The 15,639-nt window shown below is 39.2% G+C and overlaps 1 protein-coding gene across 1 annotated transcript; it reads right to left on the reverse strand.

Moving 5' to 3' along the window:
* Positions 1–8,528: 8,528 nt before the first annotated feature.
* Positions 8,529–9,505, reverse strand: LOC109168174. Its single transcript, XM_019317216.1, has 2 exons — positions 8,762–9,505; positions 8,529–8,537 (listed from the first exon to the last, which is right to left on the reverse strand). The coding sequence occupies exons 1-2, from the start codon at positions 9,503–9,505 to the stop codon at positions 8,529–8,531; spliced, it is 753 nt and encodes a 250-aa protein (XP_019172761.1).
* Between the last annotated feature and the right edge of the window lie 6,134 nt (positions 9,506–15,639).

Raw genomic sequence — 15,639 nt, forward strand, 5'->3', positions numbered from 1 at the left:
CCGAGGACACACCGGCTACTGGGCCTAGTTGCGTTACCCGAGCCGGCCGCTCTCTGCCTAGGTAGGCGTCTGCTCCTGTGGACGGCTGGTTGCTGAGGATGGCTGACTGCGTAAGATGGCTGGCTGCGATATCCAGGCGCCTCATATGGCGAATGGGAACCATGAATGTCATCCCAACTTGCAAAGTATCAACCCCTACCCGAATCTGATTGCCTTGCCTTATACACCCGACCGGTTGTCCGCTTTGATGTATCTATCACCCGTCCCTCACTTTTTTAGGTCGAGCTGAGTGGTGACTTGAAAAAGCAGAAAAAGAGACAATGAATTATCAGAGTTTCCTGGCCGCTCTATTTCCCAGTCCAGAGAGGCCAATCGAATGCCAAGTCGGACACCTACTTCTTTTCCGACTGGTCCCGCTTTTCCTCGACTAATTCTATGAAGTGGTACAGTCAGTACAGCGTCATTATGACGACTCCTCGAATTTCGCCAGTTAGGGCTTTGAGACGTGCCTTCCCATAACCGTCATGTCAGATGTTACGCCACCCCCTACCATTTGATTGAGGACACGTGTCATGATCTCGTCGGTCGACCAAGCCTATAAATACTCCAACCTTCCTCTCCCATTTTCTTCTTCGCGTTACCTTGAGTCTCTAGTGTTCTCTTCCTTTTCCGGTGCTTTTCTTTCACTTCCTCCTTTTTCGTCGCCTTTCCATGTCTTACTCCCACTGTAACACCCCTAATTTTTAAAACATTTAAAGCTTACGAAATAAAGGCGAATCTAACATTAATTCCCAAACATAGCATAAACTAAGCATAAGAGTCGGGGTGTTATGTCACATCTAAGCTAGAGAACTTAGATGCACAAGCTAAAGTAACTAAACAAAGTATAAATCCATAAATCCATAATCAAGTACAAATCAAGGTACGCTGGCCAACTAACGAATAATAAACAATCTAAGCTAGGTCCTCGTGTCCATCTAGCGCACACTCGAGCTACTGATCTGTACTTGAAAAACATACGGTGTAACAACCGTCAGCGAATAATGCTGGTAACCCACTCCCACGCGTTAAGTACAATATAGGTAGATATAAGAAAACCATTTCGAGACTGGAATACATATATAATCCTAAACAACTCTAGCTTTAAAACCAAGATCAAGGCTCAAGACACAACAACAGTGTTGGTCCCGATAGGGTGGTAAAGTCTAGAGGGAGGGGGGGGGTGAATAGACTTTTAAGCTTTTCCAAATAAATAACTCTTTGGTAACTTCAACTCTAAGTAACAAGTCAATAGAGTAAGTTTAAACTGCACAGCAGAATAAATGTATGTAAAGAGTTATGCCCAATTAAAAATTTGAATCACATGCACGTGTATGATAAGCTCAGATGAGGTGTGAGGATGAAGTGAATATCTTAAATATTTAAAGGAGATGGTGCGCTCAATATTTAACAATGATATTCAAGACTATAAATAAGATATCGTGTCACGTCGACCGTATGACGAACGTCACATGCAACAAGTCAAACTTGCTTAGAATAATTCAAAGGTTGAGCTCGGAAAGTTTGAGTTACATGCATACGTGAAAACACACTAAACCCGAAGAATTAAGATTAATAGTGAATAGTAAACGGGTTAGTCGGATAGGATAGATAAATAGAGCGAATTAAGTAAGTGCGGTATGTAAATGAGAGAGGCTATTTATAGTGATTCGGAAGTGGCGTAATCTTCCTAGTCCACTTTACTCCATTCACTTCTAGGAGTAATTCACTATTTTCCCCACACAGTTACAATAGTGAATAAGCGCTACACAAGCACTTCTTCCGGATGTCTTGCACACAGCTACACCCAACTCCGAGTGTCTCGCACACAGCTACACTCAACTCCGAGTATTTCGCACACAGCTATACTCAACGCCAACTAAGTGTTTTGCACACAGCTACACTTAGCAACTACGAGTGTTTTGCACACAGCTACACTCACTAGAGTATTTTGCACACAGCTATACTCTTCTTAACAATTACAAACACAAAGGTAATTGTATCTCTCTCCAGCTATTTTTGAGACTATTCAGACTAAGTCTCTAATGAATATTTGAGCACTTGCACTTCTTATCTCATGTGTATTCACCCTTTTTTTGTATTCACCTCTATCACTTCATATGTTTCTTCAAGTCTTCATGGCCTTTTTATAGATGACCAAATATATCCGTTGGAGTGGGATATTATGGTATTTGAAGTTTGATCTCGTAGCCTGATATTGTTGACAATTGTAGGTCTTCAATTTTGATTTGATTGTCAACTTGCCTGACAAGATAATATTTTTTTTCAACTTGATTTTCAAATTGTTTCTAAAATATTATTTTCCTTGTCTATTTTGAAGTTCCAACGTCTCTTTGCAATAAGTTCTTCTGATAGAATTTATTTCTAGGATAAGATCTTTTATCAATGCCTTCATAAATTTTTCAACGTTCTGATCATATCTTTAGGCAATTTGGATTCTTGTGACATGTGAGATGTACCAATATAAATTATTTTCGAATTTATATAATTTCTGATCTTCTTGCTTCTTTGTCTTGGATTCTTGTGACATGTGAGATGTACCAATATAAATTATTTTCGAATTTATATAATTTCTGATCTTCTTGCTTCTTTGTCTTGCTACATCGTGCTTTTCTGATTTGATCACATTGTGCTCTTTTCGCATCTTGCTTCTTTGACTTTGGCACATTGTGCTTGTTTTGGCGCATTTTGCTTGTTTCTGAAATCCGGCTGAAAAAATAAGTCCTTGGAGGGGATTGATCTCAAGTGTGATCATTATATGTAAGGACTTCTACCATTTCACCGTTAAGCTCATCCAATCTTTCTTTGCAACGTCATTGTTTAGTACTTCAGTTCCGAATGAATACTTGTGGAGTTAGCCCGTTTTGCCTCAGTTTTGGTACCTACCGAGGAGAGTAAAGTTGAGAAGTTTGTGGTCGGACTCAACTTCGAGGCTAGGAAAACCTTGACTGTGTCGAAGCCCAAGACTCTCAATGAGGCCTATCTTTGTGCAGCCGACCTCCACTACAAAAAAAATTGCGAATCGCGACGGACTATATTCCGTCGCCATATAGCGATCGAAATTGCGACGGAATACATTCCATTGCAAAATGGCGATGGAAAAAGCGACAGAATTAAATTCCGTCGCGAATCTTGGCGCAAAGATAAACAAAGTCTGCGAAATATTGGCGGTAAAATATTCACGACCGAATTTGCGATGGAACTAATTTACGTCGTCCATATCGCGACGGAAAAGGCGATCGATTTTTGTTCCGTCGCAAATTGGCGACGGAATTGGCGATTGTCTCAATTCCGTCGTTAAAATAATTAAATATTTGTGTATAGACTAAAAATGGCGACGAAAAAGGCGACCAAATTTTATTCCGTCGCAATGTTTTAAATTTTATTTTATTTTTTTTACCTTTATGACATTTTGAATACCAAATTAAAATTAAAATAAATAAAGGGAAAATGACACTTTTTCCCCCTGTGTTATATGCTTATAGCACATTTTCCCCCTCAGTTATTCATGCATTCACATTTGCCCCCTCAATTATTATAGAAATGGTGGTTTTTCCCCCTAATAATATTAAATGGACATTTCTACCCTTAAAACAAATATTTTATTTATTTCTCTTCTTCAACAAATTATTGCTTATACGTCGTGATGACAACGGTTCGGTTCGAACTGAACCAAACACTATAGCAATCAAATTAAAAAATTTCGGTTATGATTCATAACATAACCCAATATTTGGGTTTCCGTTTATTAAAATCGTGAACTGGAAAAAAATGGATCCTGAACCGTGAACCGGAGGTTCAAATCGGAACAACTACTAGCAATAGCTTAAATTAGAATTATAATATTTGTAAATAGTGTATGTTTTTTTCCGCATTTATATTGACTCTCACATATAAGTATATATAATCGCGGTTTGAGTTTTATTTTGAACCGTCGGTTCACGATTTTGGATCCAATTTGAACGGTTGGTTCAAACTTTCTTTTAAAATTTTATTTTTTTATTTTTAAAATATTCTAAATTCAACACTTAATGTATTTTATTTTTTCAAATCGTGGTTATAATTTGTTGGAGAAGAAAAATAAATGAAATATTTATTTTAAGGGTAAATATGTCCATTTAATATATCAGGGGGAAAAACTGCCACTTAAATAATTTAGGGGGAAAAAGTGCTATAAGTATATAACAAAGGGGGAAAAAGTGCCATTTTCCCATAAATAAAATTTATAACCCTACATACGCTAAGTGAACTCAGACTTCCATCCTCCACAACACTCTCCTACATCTTCTCCCATCCTCCACAGCGCTCGCTGCAAGCAGTCGCCGACCACTCAGAGTCCAACACGGCCGTCTCAGCTTCTCTCAGCCTCTCTCAGCCTTGCCTCTGTCGCTCTAGTTGTCCATTCTCACGTAATTCCACCATTCTCAAGCAGTTCATAATTTTCCCAATTGACTTAAAAACTTTCCCTCCGACCCCAGCCTCCAACCCTAATTCCCTTTTCCCTAGTCTGCCGCATCCCTGCAATCCCCAGGCGTCTGGTTCTCCTTGCGAGCTCTAGCATCAGCAGGTCCATCGACGTGAACCAACAGCAGCCATCAGGTAATTTATTTATTTTCCTTGAATTTAATTAATTTTATTTAATTGTTGATTTTGTTATTCAGCTATAGGTTATAGGTTGCACATTTCTTAGTTATTTGGAGTAAATTCATCTGCATTGTATTTTGTCATTGTTGCCAACCAAAGAGAAATGTAAAGAGTGGGGGGCTTGTTGACGCTTTTCAGGTGTTTGAAGAAATGCCTCAAAGAGATTTGGTTTCTTGGACTTCGATGGTTTCTGGGTTTGTTTCTGAAGGTGATGGTGTCGAAGCATTTAGATTCTGCATCAAAATTGGATTTTGCATCAGTGATGGTTCAGGTTTTACTAACTCTCAAGAATATTTTTTGCCTCTGGTTCTTAATTGCATTTCACCTATCTTCAATGTGGACCTGTGTTATGAAATGCCATATTGTTATTTCCATTTATTCCAAATAAATAAGAAAACTGAACTTCTAATGTAGTCTAATTTTTTTCACTTCAGAAGGTTGAGGAAGCAATAACTCTTTCTTTGGCCCAAAAATGAAGGCCAAGTGCTCTAAAATCTAATGCAACAGGTAAGCTTTGATTCCTACTGTAAGAATGATGAGGATTTGATTATTGAATATCAAATCATAACTGAGTCTGTACAAGTAATAATATAGAGAGTAGATAAAGAGTCCTAACGAACTACTAATATAAGAGTCCTAATACTCCCCCTCAAACTCAAGACGGAGCAGCTGCAACATTGAGTTTGTCCCGTAGAAACGAAAACCGAGTAGACGGAAGAGCCTTGGTGAAAACGTCTGCTAGTTGATCCTTCGTAGAAATAAAATGAACCTGAATCTCCTTCTTGGCAACCTTGTCACGAATGAAATGATAATCAATCTCCACATGCTTCGTTCGGGCATGAAAAACTGGGTTCGAACACAAGTAGGTGGCACCCAAGTTGTCACACCACAGAGTTGGCGCAGAAGCCGACGGAAAACCAATCTCTCTAAGTAGTGAAACGAGCCACGTAACCTCTGCCGAGACATCAGCTAAGGCCTTGTATTCAGCCTCAGTAGACGAACGCGCCACCGTGCGCTGCTTTCTGCATGACCAGGAAACCAGATTGGTGCCCACGTAGACCGCAAAGCCACTGGTTGACTTTCTATCATCCGGCTTGCCAGCCCAATCCGAATCAGAAAAAGCATGAACAGCAGAAGACAGAGACCTGCGAATACTGAGTCCAAGACCAAGAGTGCCCTTAACATACCGTAATACCCGCTTCATCAGACTCCAATCAGCTGTGGTAGGAGACTGCATGTGCTGACAGAGCCTATTAACTGCAAAAGATAAATCAGGGCGAGTCACAGTCAGGTACTGCAGGGCACCTGCAATGCTGCGATAGTGAGTGGGATCAGCATAAGGAGTGGTGTCAGCATAATCAGACCGAACCACTGAAACCGGGGTCGAGACCGGCTTGCAATCCACCATGCCGGCACGCTTAGGAATGTCCTGAATATAACGCCTCTGAGACAGGAGAACACCATCCGAGAGCGGCACAGTCTCAATGCCGAGAAAGAACGATGGAGCCCCCATATCCCGAATCTTGAACTCCGCAGCCAGCTTGGCCACAATTCCCGAGACCTGCTGCGAGTCCGAGCCCATGACCAGAATGTCATCAACATACACCAAAAAATACAATTGCACAGCACCATCAGAATAGATAAATAATGACACGTCAGTTTTAGAAGGAACAAAGCCAACCGAGCAAAGGAAATCGTGCAACCGAGTGAACCAAGCACGAGGGGCCTGCTTCAAACCATACAGAGACCGTTGCAGAAAGCACACATGATCCGGTTTCGTCTTGTCCTCGTAGCCAGGCGGCTGACGCATGTACACTGTCTCAGCTAGCGAACCATTCAGAAATGCGTTGTGAACATCCAGCTGCCTAATGGACCAACCACGAGAGTAAGCCAAGGAAAGTAAAAGCCGAACCGTGGTAGGCTTGACAACTGGACTGAATGTCTCAAAAAAGTCTTTCCCGGCAACCTGATTAAAACCCTTAGCCACCAGCCGGGCCTTGTGACGTTCAACAGATCCATCCGCATTTCGCTTGACCCGAAAAACCCACTTACACCCCACAACGTTCACACCTGGAGTGTAAGGCACAAGCCGCCATGTATGGTTCTGTAGCAAAGCATTAAACTCCACATCCATGGCCTCACGCCACTCGGGATGACGCACGGCCTGTGAGTAACATGTGGGCTCAAGATCGTCAGCAGCAGTGAACAAAGCAACATGATCCTTAGGGCCCATACTCCGTGTGCCCATCACATGAGACCGCGGCCCAACAACCTTGGCACCACGGCCCCGACACGTCCGACCACGACGGGCAACCTGCCCACAGTCAGATACTGTCCGCTCACTAGAATCTGAATCCGGGACCACGGGAGTGGAAACCGGCCGCTCCTCCCTAGTAGGCAAAACCGGCGCAAGAACCGGTGCAGGATCAGCAACAATGGGGGCAACACCCCACGGGACAGCCCGGGGCGGAGCAATAACCTGCGTAGAAACACCACTAGCAAACGGAAAAACAGCCTCATCGAATCGCACATGGCGACAGATAAAGACTTTATTAGTGACAGTATCTAGACAACGATAGCCATGAAAAGAGTCAGGATAACCCAAGAAAACACATGGAGACGAACGATACTGCAGTTTATTACGATTATATGGACGCAGTAAAGGAAAACAAAGACAACCAAAAACCCGCAAGAAAGAGTAAGACGGAGGGGACCAATGCAGATGATAATGAGGAGACTCATTATCTAAAACCCGAGTAGGCATCTTATTAATTAAATAGACTGCCGTTTCAAACGCAAAATCCCAATACCGAGAGGGAACAGAAGCCTGAGCCATTAAAGCCAACCCAGTTTCAACTATATGCCTATGGCGACGCTCTACCCGACCATTTTGCTCATGCGTATACGCACATGACTGCCTGTGACGAATACCAAGAGACACAAACGTAGAGTGGAGCTTTTTGTACTCTCCCCCTAAATCAGATTGAACGGCAATTATTTTTTGAGAGAATGAACGCTCAACAAGAGAGCGAAAACGTTCAAAGATAGCGTAGATATCGGTTTTGGCACGCATAGGATAGAACCAAACAAAACGCGTAAAATCATCCACAAACAAAACGAAGTAACGAAAACCATTAACAGATGTTATTGGCGCAGGGCCCCAAATATCAGTATACACGAGTTCTAATACACGAGTACTCGAAGTAGCAACACGAGGTAATGGAAAACGGGAAGATTTCCCTAACTGACAAGACGAACAAACATTGGACAACTCACTAGAATTAAATTGACTAACACCAGATAACTGTAAAATTTGACGCAGAACTCGTGTGTGTGGATGACCAAGCCGCTGGTGCCAAGTAGAAGACGAGACACGCGCAGCATCATTAGCAGAAGGACTACGACAGGAAACAGGCCAAGTATATAAACCTCCCGACGCGCCCCCCTTAAAAAGCACCTCCTTGGTCAAGAGATCCTTCACAAGAAAATACTCAGAATGAAACTAAAAAAAGACATGATTATCCCTAGCAAAACGCTGAACAGAAAGTAAAGACGATGACAAGCCAGGGACATGCAAGACATCATTTAAACGAAAAAGTTTACTAGAAGAGGCTATCGAAGCAGAACCAACACTAAGTATAGTCATACCTGTACCATTGCCAACCCGTAGAGTGTCAGAACCATCATAGCCAGCAGCGGAAGTCAACACCGTGGAGTCAGGTGTCGCATGATTCGTGGCACCCGTGTCAGGAAACCACTGATGAGAATCAATCGAGCCACCCACATCTCCGGAATAAGTCATGTGAACCTGAGGACCGGGGGACTCAGAATACCTGCGATAGCAATTTAACGCAGAATGGCCCTGTTTATCACAAATCTGACACCGCACATCAGACCGACCCCGGCCCCGGCCTCGGCCTCCTCGGCCTCGGCCACCACCGCGACCCGAGCCTCCACTGCCCGAGCCGCCACCGCCCGAGCCACTGCCCGAGCCACTGCCCGAGCCACCACGATTCTGCCCGCCATACCCGCGACCGCCACCACGGCCACGGTTCACGACCAACACTGCCGGCGAACCAACTCCACCACCGCCAGCCGCACAAATCCACTCCTGAGAGGTAAGGTAGTCCGAAAGCTCGGACAACGTCACCGGAGAGCCACGCGTCAAGGGTGCAACGAGGGGACGAAGCTCCGGCCGCAACCCGTGAAAAACATATATATTTTGATCATCAAGCGTGATCGGACGCCTGGCAAGCGCCAAGTCCTCGACAAGCATCCGTGCCCGACCGAGATAATCCGAGACAGAAGACTCCCCCTGAGTTAGCGCTTGCAACTCGCCAAGCAGCCGCAAGGCACGAGACCGTGTCGCCGATCCAAGTTCCTGCTCGATGGCTAACCACAAGGCCCGTGAAGTGGACTGACCAACGGCCATATGCATCATCTCATCGGACAGCGACGAAATCAAAAGAGACAAGATAGCCTTGTCTTGCCGACGCCACTGCTCCGAAGCCGAACCCGACGCCGCGGCAGCGCTGCTGTCCGCCGTGGACTCCACCGGCGCTGCACCGGTTGGACAAGCGTGCGTACCATCCACATAACCGAGAAGACCCTGCCCCTCCAAGAACGGAAGCATTTGAGTCCTCCAAAAAAGATAATTATGAACGGTAAGCTTAAGCGAGACAAAATGATGCGCCGAAGATAAGCTCGGAACCGGGTGGGGATGAACAGGAGCAACCTCGGACACAGTCCGTTCAGAAGAATCGCGAACAGAACCGTCATTGTTGTCTCCCAAGGCTGCCATGGAATTAACCTGGAAACTGATACCAGATGAGGATTTGATTATTGAATATCAAATCGTAACTGAGTCTGTACAAGTAATAATATAGAGAGTAGATAAAGAGTCCTAACGAACTACTAATATAAGAGTCCTAATAAGAATCACCATTTTTTCTTATATGCATGTAATATGCCTAAGAAAGTATTTTGATCCAGTCCTTCCTTTTAAGAAAAAAAAAAGGTTAGTTTTAAGCATTTCCTAAAATAAAGAAATACAAATCATTTTCTACTAGCTAAAAAATATTTCTTGAAGGAAGTACTTAATGGTCATACTAGTCTCCCTGTGTGTCTCAAGGATTTAATTAAAAAGGATAGTTTTATTCTGACATTTTCTTTTTAGAGGAAATTGTCCAAAATTTAAAATCCAGAAGTTTTGTTTGTTGCTTGTATGACTTGTTCTTGCTGCAGATGACTTGAAGCTTCCAAATGAAGGTTAGGAATTTGCAGAGACATTTCTTAAGTCATGTTCTATATTATGAAGGGTATTGTAACACCCCAATTTTCCACGACTAAAATTCGAGAAAAAACTTCTTTTATTTAATTAGAAACCATCGTTTAGTTTGTGGAAGCTAAACAAAACAAGGGGAAAAGAGATGCTACCGCCACGTCTAGATACAAGCTATATCTAAACGCACAGGCTAAAACCAACACTACTAAAACAACCCATAATTTATTCTATTACAATGCATTAAATACAACCTCTAGATTATCTAATAAAAAAAATAACAACTCCAAAAGACTAATTTAGAAGGGTTCGCTCTCATGCTCCAAATGCCATGCAACAACACCTGCAAAAGAACTAAAGGGGGAACAAATTCAGCATACAACAGCTGGTAAGACTTACTCCACCCCATAAAACATTTGCACATAACACATAACACATAGGAGCATATAACTTGCACATAAACCCCTTAGAACATTTTTATTCTCAACAATACCAATACTCTTTAATCATTTTAAAAATATATATATATATATATATATATATATATATATATATATATATATATTTTGAGGAAATCACACATGCAATTACAAAAATATCCATAACAACTTCTAGCAAATCGACTAAGGCATTGCCTATCCATAATCCAAAATTATTCAACCATTATTCTTTCCTCAAAATTCGCCATAAACCTTTATCTCAACATTTTCATATAACCATGTCCTCAAAATTTCCATATAACCAATTAAGGAAAATTACCGAAATCACAATTTAATAACCCAAAGAGAGTTTTCAATCTCTCAAGATAACCACCAAATAGAGAGTATCCAAAACTCTCAAAATAACCACCATGGTAAATTTTCTAAATAATTGGTTAAACTTTTCACATGTCCAACAATAGTTATTATATACAATGCCAAGGAGGGATGGATCCAAATAGAAAATTTCAAGCTTCCAAACCAAATCATATCCAAAACCAAATTCAAAATAAACCGGACGAATTTACGAACCGGTGGCCAATTCAATTAGAGAGATCTCAGCTCTCAAAATAATAATAATAACCAAAAAGGAGAGTTCAAAACCTCCAAGTATCACCATCCTCCGAGACAAAATATATATGTAACTATAACTTTCAAAATTCGCATCTTATATCAAAAATCTTTGCACCAAGTAATACTTTCAACCTTATTACACTTGTATCTGCAACCATTATATCAATTAGCATGCCATGAACCAAATATGAATAATCCATCAACGCTAATCATCTAACTCAATATTAATACATCACATACAATATCCAACTATTTAACCAATATGCCACATACTAATATTTTCATGCCTAAATAAATTAATATTGCACCACAACATACTGTACGCACTTTAATCCATACAAACACAATATATATCTTTAGGCGCACATTTACGAATTACCGCTTGTTATTAAACATGAACACAACCACTCATTTAAGCTAAGCACAATTAAAGAAATATATATATACCACTTCACTAACGTACGTACGAATGCATATAACATATATTCATAAGCATATAAACACCAACATAAAACGATACATAAATTTACGTATTGAACACAATTTTTACGAAGGTCATAATCACATATATAGCAATTATCCAAAAATAACTAAAAAGATTTTTGATGAAAAAGATTTTCACACAAGCACTTAGAAAAAGATTTTTGATTCATATGGGGTTAAAAGAAATTTTGAGTGAACATAAATCTTACCTATTAGGAGTCATCAAAACAATATAATTTACTGCACACCATAATTTCCTATAATCGATTTTCCAGCTTGCTAGAATTGAAGAAGAAGTCGGCCAAGAGAGAGGAAGAAGGAATGAGAAGAATTTCGGCCACAAGCAAGAGCGGTAGATGGGAAATAATCCTTAGTCAATAATCAATATTAATATTGATAGAAAATAGTTAATTAAGGTTAATAGATGAATTATCATAATTATATTAATTTAAAAGAGATGATTTTGTGGTGATTTGTCTAACTAAAATAATCCACATGCTAAATGAACCTGGACTCTACCTGATATGAATCTATTTTCTTTACACTTGTGTAAGAAACCTTATGGCTAATTGTGGATTCAATTAGTGGCTAGTCGTGGACTCGACTAGCAAATTGATTCGTGGACTCGAATCAATCTTACTTTCTTCAACCTTAGATTTAGGTTCGTGGACTCGTTCTTGAATCGAAGGAAACTAGATCCGACTCTAGTTGATCAGTGAAAGACAAAGTAGCAAGCTCACTTTCTGTTTTATCACGCTCATGGCACTTTTTGCTTGGATTTGAGCAATGATTTAATTATTGATTCACATAAGGGACAATTTGATTTTCCAAAGAGTGATGATGTTTTGCATGGATATTTTCATTGGCCAAAGAAGAAAAAAGATGTAGAATCTTATGTTCATAATTGTGCTACTTACCACCACAATGCATCTAAATCATTACTTGATATTTTCATGGATTTTGTGTTTGGTTTAGCCTTAAGCTTTAGGTGGAAAGATTTTGTGCTTATTGACAATTCAAACAAGATGCATAAATTTAATATGTCTCATTTTGTTGAATTATTACCATCCAGAATGTTTAAATTCCCTGATGTGTCATTAGACTTAATTGCCTTACTTGTTGATTGTAGGATGATGATTGGAGCGACTCATGTCAAGCATCCCAAGAAAAAGTTCCATGAGCGTGATAAAACAGAAAGTGAGCTTGCTACTTTGTCTTTCACTGAAGATTTGGATTCGAGGACGAATCCTTTTCAAGAATGGGAGAATAATAGGAACCAGTACACATGGAATCCAGAAAGGGTAAATAGTGGGCTCATCACAAGGCCCATAACGACGACCTTAAAACATCATTGGTGGAAGAAACAACAAAGACCAATAATAAGTCCATTCGATAGAGGAAAATATTATAGTGGCCAATTTCAAGTGATATCATGGATCGAAGACAATGCTTACAAGATTCGAGGTCGAATCATTTTCAAGAAGGGGAGGATGATGCGGCCCAACATATGAAGATCCATTAAGAATACTAATTGGGCCAATCACAAGGCCCAAGTCCAAACAATTAAGGCAACTCTTCATTGGTGATGTTCAAAGATGGTGGAAATCCAAGTCAAGCCCATTTGCAAAATATGAAGAATAACTCAAGGCTTTTTTATAATTGTTTAAGTGCTGATTTTGGTAATTAAATTAGGCCCAAATCAGCCCTATTATTTTTGGTCATCATTAATTTAAATTGTTTGGCATAAAAGAGAAAACACTAGTTGTATTTAGAAAGGATTCCTTAAATCCTATTCTAAATAAAACTCTATTTACTTGTTTTCTAGATTAGGTTTAAGACTCTTTTTCCCATTGTATTTAGATTACAATGCTGCCCTATACCTATAAATAGGGCACATCCATATCAGTTTTAGAGGCTTTAATTCAATAAAATTCTTAAGTTTTTCTTTACACTTGTGTAAGAAACCTTATGGCTAATTGTGGACTCAATTAGTGGCTAGTCGTGGACTCGACTAGCAAATTGATTCGTGGACTCGAATCAATCTTCCTTTCTTCAGCCTTAGATTTAGGTTCGTGGACTCGTTCTTGAATCGAAGGAAACTAGATCTGACTCTAGTTGATTGAAGATTGCAACATCGAGGTACTTAAAGCTACAATGGGATTCTTCCAAGTCTTTGAGGATTCGAGACAAAGGGTTTCTCGTGAGGTTTAAGGTATTTTGATCCATCTCTATCTTTATTTTGAGAGCATTCTTGGGACAATATTCCATCTTATTTCAACCTTGGACTAAGTTCATATCACTACCTAGGCCAAATTCACTATCTTATACACAACATATTATAAGTATATACCTATACTTACTATATAATATAATTATAATAATAATAATAATAATAATAATAATAATATATTACAATTATAATACACGTACCACATACAAATATCACATATTTAATAAGTACATACCATATACTAATGTACTATAAATTAATTATTTACATAACTAATATATCAAATACTATAAAACCACCTTATAAATAATCATAAAAAAAAACAATTATATTTTCAATAAAATATTCCAAATAACCGGGTATCACAGATATATAGATAAGTTTTTTGGACTCGCACTACTAACTTATGACCACAAGTGGCAGTGATTAAGCAGAAGCAATTTTGTAAGATTGATAGCTTACTTACATGGCAACCCAATGGCAGTAAATATTGCCCAATAAGTTTATTAGAATATCAAGGATCATTCTCTGATGATCTGAATAGATATTTAATATATTCTCTTACCTTAAGGGGCTTTACTCCCAAAAAAAAAATCATCTTGCATTTTCTTATGCACTTCCATAATAGACAGCCAACTTACACAGCAAAAATTCTCACCTTTAACCATTTGTTCAAAAACCAAATTGATTTGCACCCATCAGTGACCTCTTTTAATGTATACATTTAAGAGTGTTTTTATAATATTTTATATAATTTCTCATAGAACAAATTCGTAAAATGCATAACTTTGCCAGGCTTCTTGATATGCATGTGATTCCTGGAAAATTGATAGTCTAATGATGTTTACTTGTAATCTAAGAGCATTTGTTTACTACATACAGAGTTAAGCGAAGAGTAGTCGGAGGATGTACAGTTTAAACAGGTGACAATTCAGTCGTAGCATTTGCTCTCACCATCTAATTTCATTGTCTTTATGATATTTGGAATCATCACTTACCAGTCATACCTTTTCTGGGTGGTTTTAAATATATCCAATTAAGCATTAGATCCTTCAAACTACATTACATTGCTTTGGCTGACTCCACATATGTTACTTAGCCTACTATTGTAGGCTTGGCTGTTGTACTTTTGGAGAAGGGCAAAGAACCATAGGTTGGAAGAAGATATTGCAGAAGGGCGATTGGACTTCTGGATCAACCAAGGTGATCAGCCACTCGATTCACACGGTTCAGTTAACGGTAAAACCCCGAACATATATGAACCAAGCATTCCATCTGCAAATTGCATACAAGTCTGTAGTACATATGCTTTACGTAAAATGGGTACCCTGAAATGCATTGCATTTTTGCACATTACTTTACAGCTGAACATGAGATGTGATAAATATCTTATTATGGGATATAGTGTGTGCATAGCTCATAAATTCAATTCAGTATTCTCCTTTCTAGCTAGTTCGCATGAGTCGGTTGACAATGTAGGGAAATGTTTGTGTTGCTCTCAAATGTTTGTTTTTTTTTTTTTTTTTTTTTTTTTTTTTTTTTTTTTTTTTTTTTTTTTTTTTAACGAAACATGCAAAAAAAAAAAAAAAGCATATCTGTTGAAATCTGTTTTTTTATTATTATTATTATTATTATTATTATTATTATTGTTTTTTAAACGAAACCAAGCAATTGATTATTGTTTTTTGGAATAATCACATATCTGTATTTTGGGGTGCTTCGTTAGAGATCCAAATGGCTAAGAATTGTAAACTAAGTACGAATTGCAAGGGAAAAGTATTATCTTTTTTGGTGAAGTAGCTAATAGATTTGTCATTTTTGTGATTGTTTTTATACGACTTTGTTCGATGAGTTTCTTCCTTCTTGTGATGTACTCTTGTTTTCCTTCT

This window comes from Ipomoea nil, unplaced genomic scaffold (genome assembly GCF_001879475.1).
Source record: "Ipomoea nil cultivar Tokyo-kokei standard unplaced genomic scaffold, Asagao_1.1 scaffold3192, whole genome shotgun sequence".
Taxonomy (NCBI): Eukaryota; Viridiplantae; Streptophyta; class Magnoliopsida; order Solanales; family Convolvulaceae; genus Ipomoea; species Ipomoea nil.

Excerpts from the sequence above, each read along its gene's own strand:
- LOC109168174 (XM_019317216.1), bottom strand. The coding sequence starts at position 9,505 with ATGGCAGCCTTGGGAGACAACAATGACGGTTCTGTTCGCGATTCTTCT.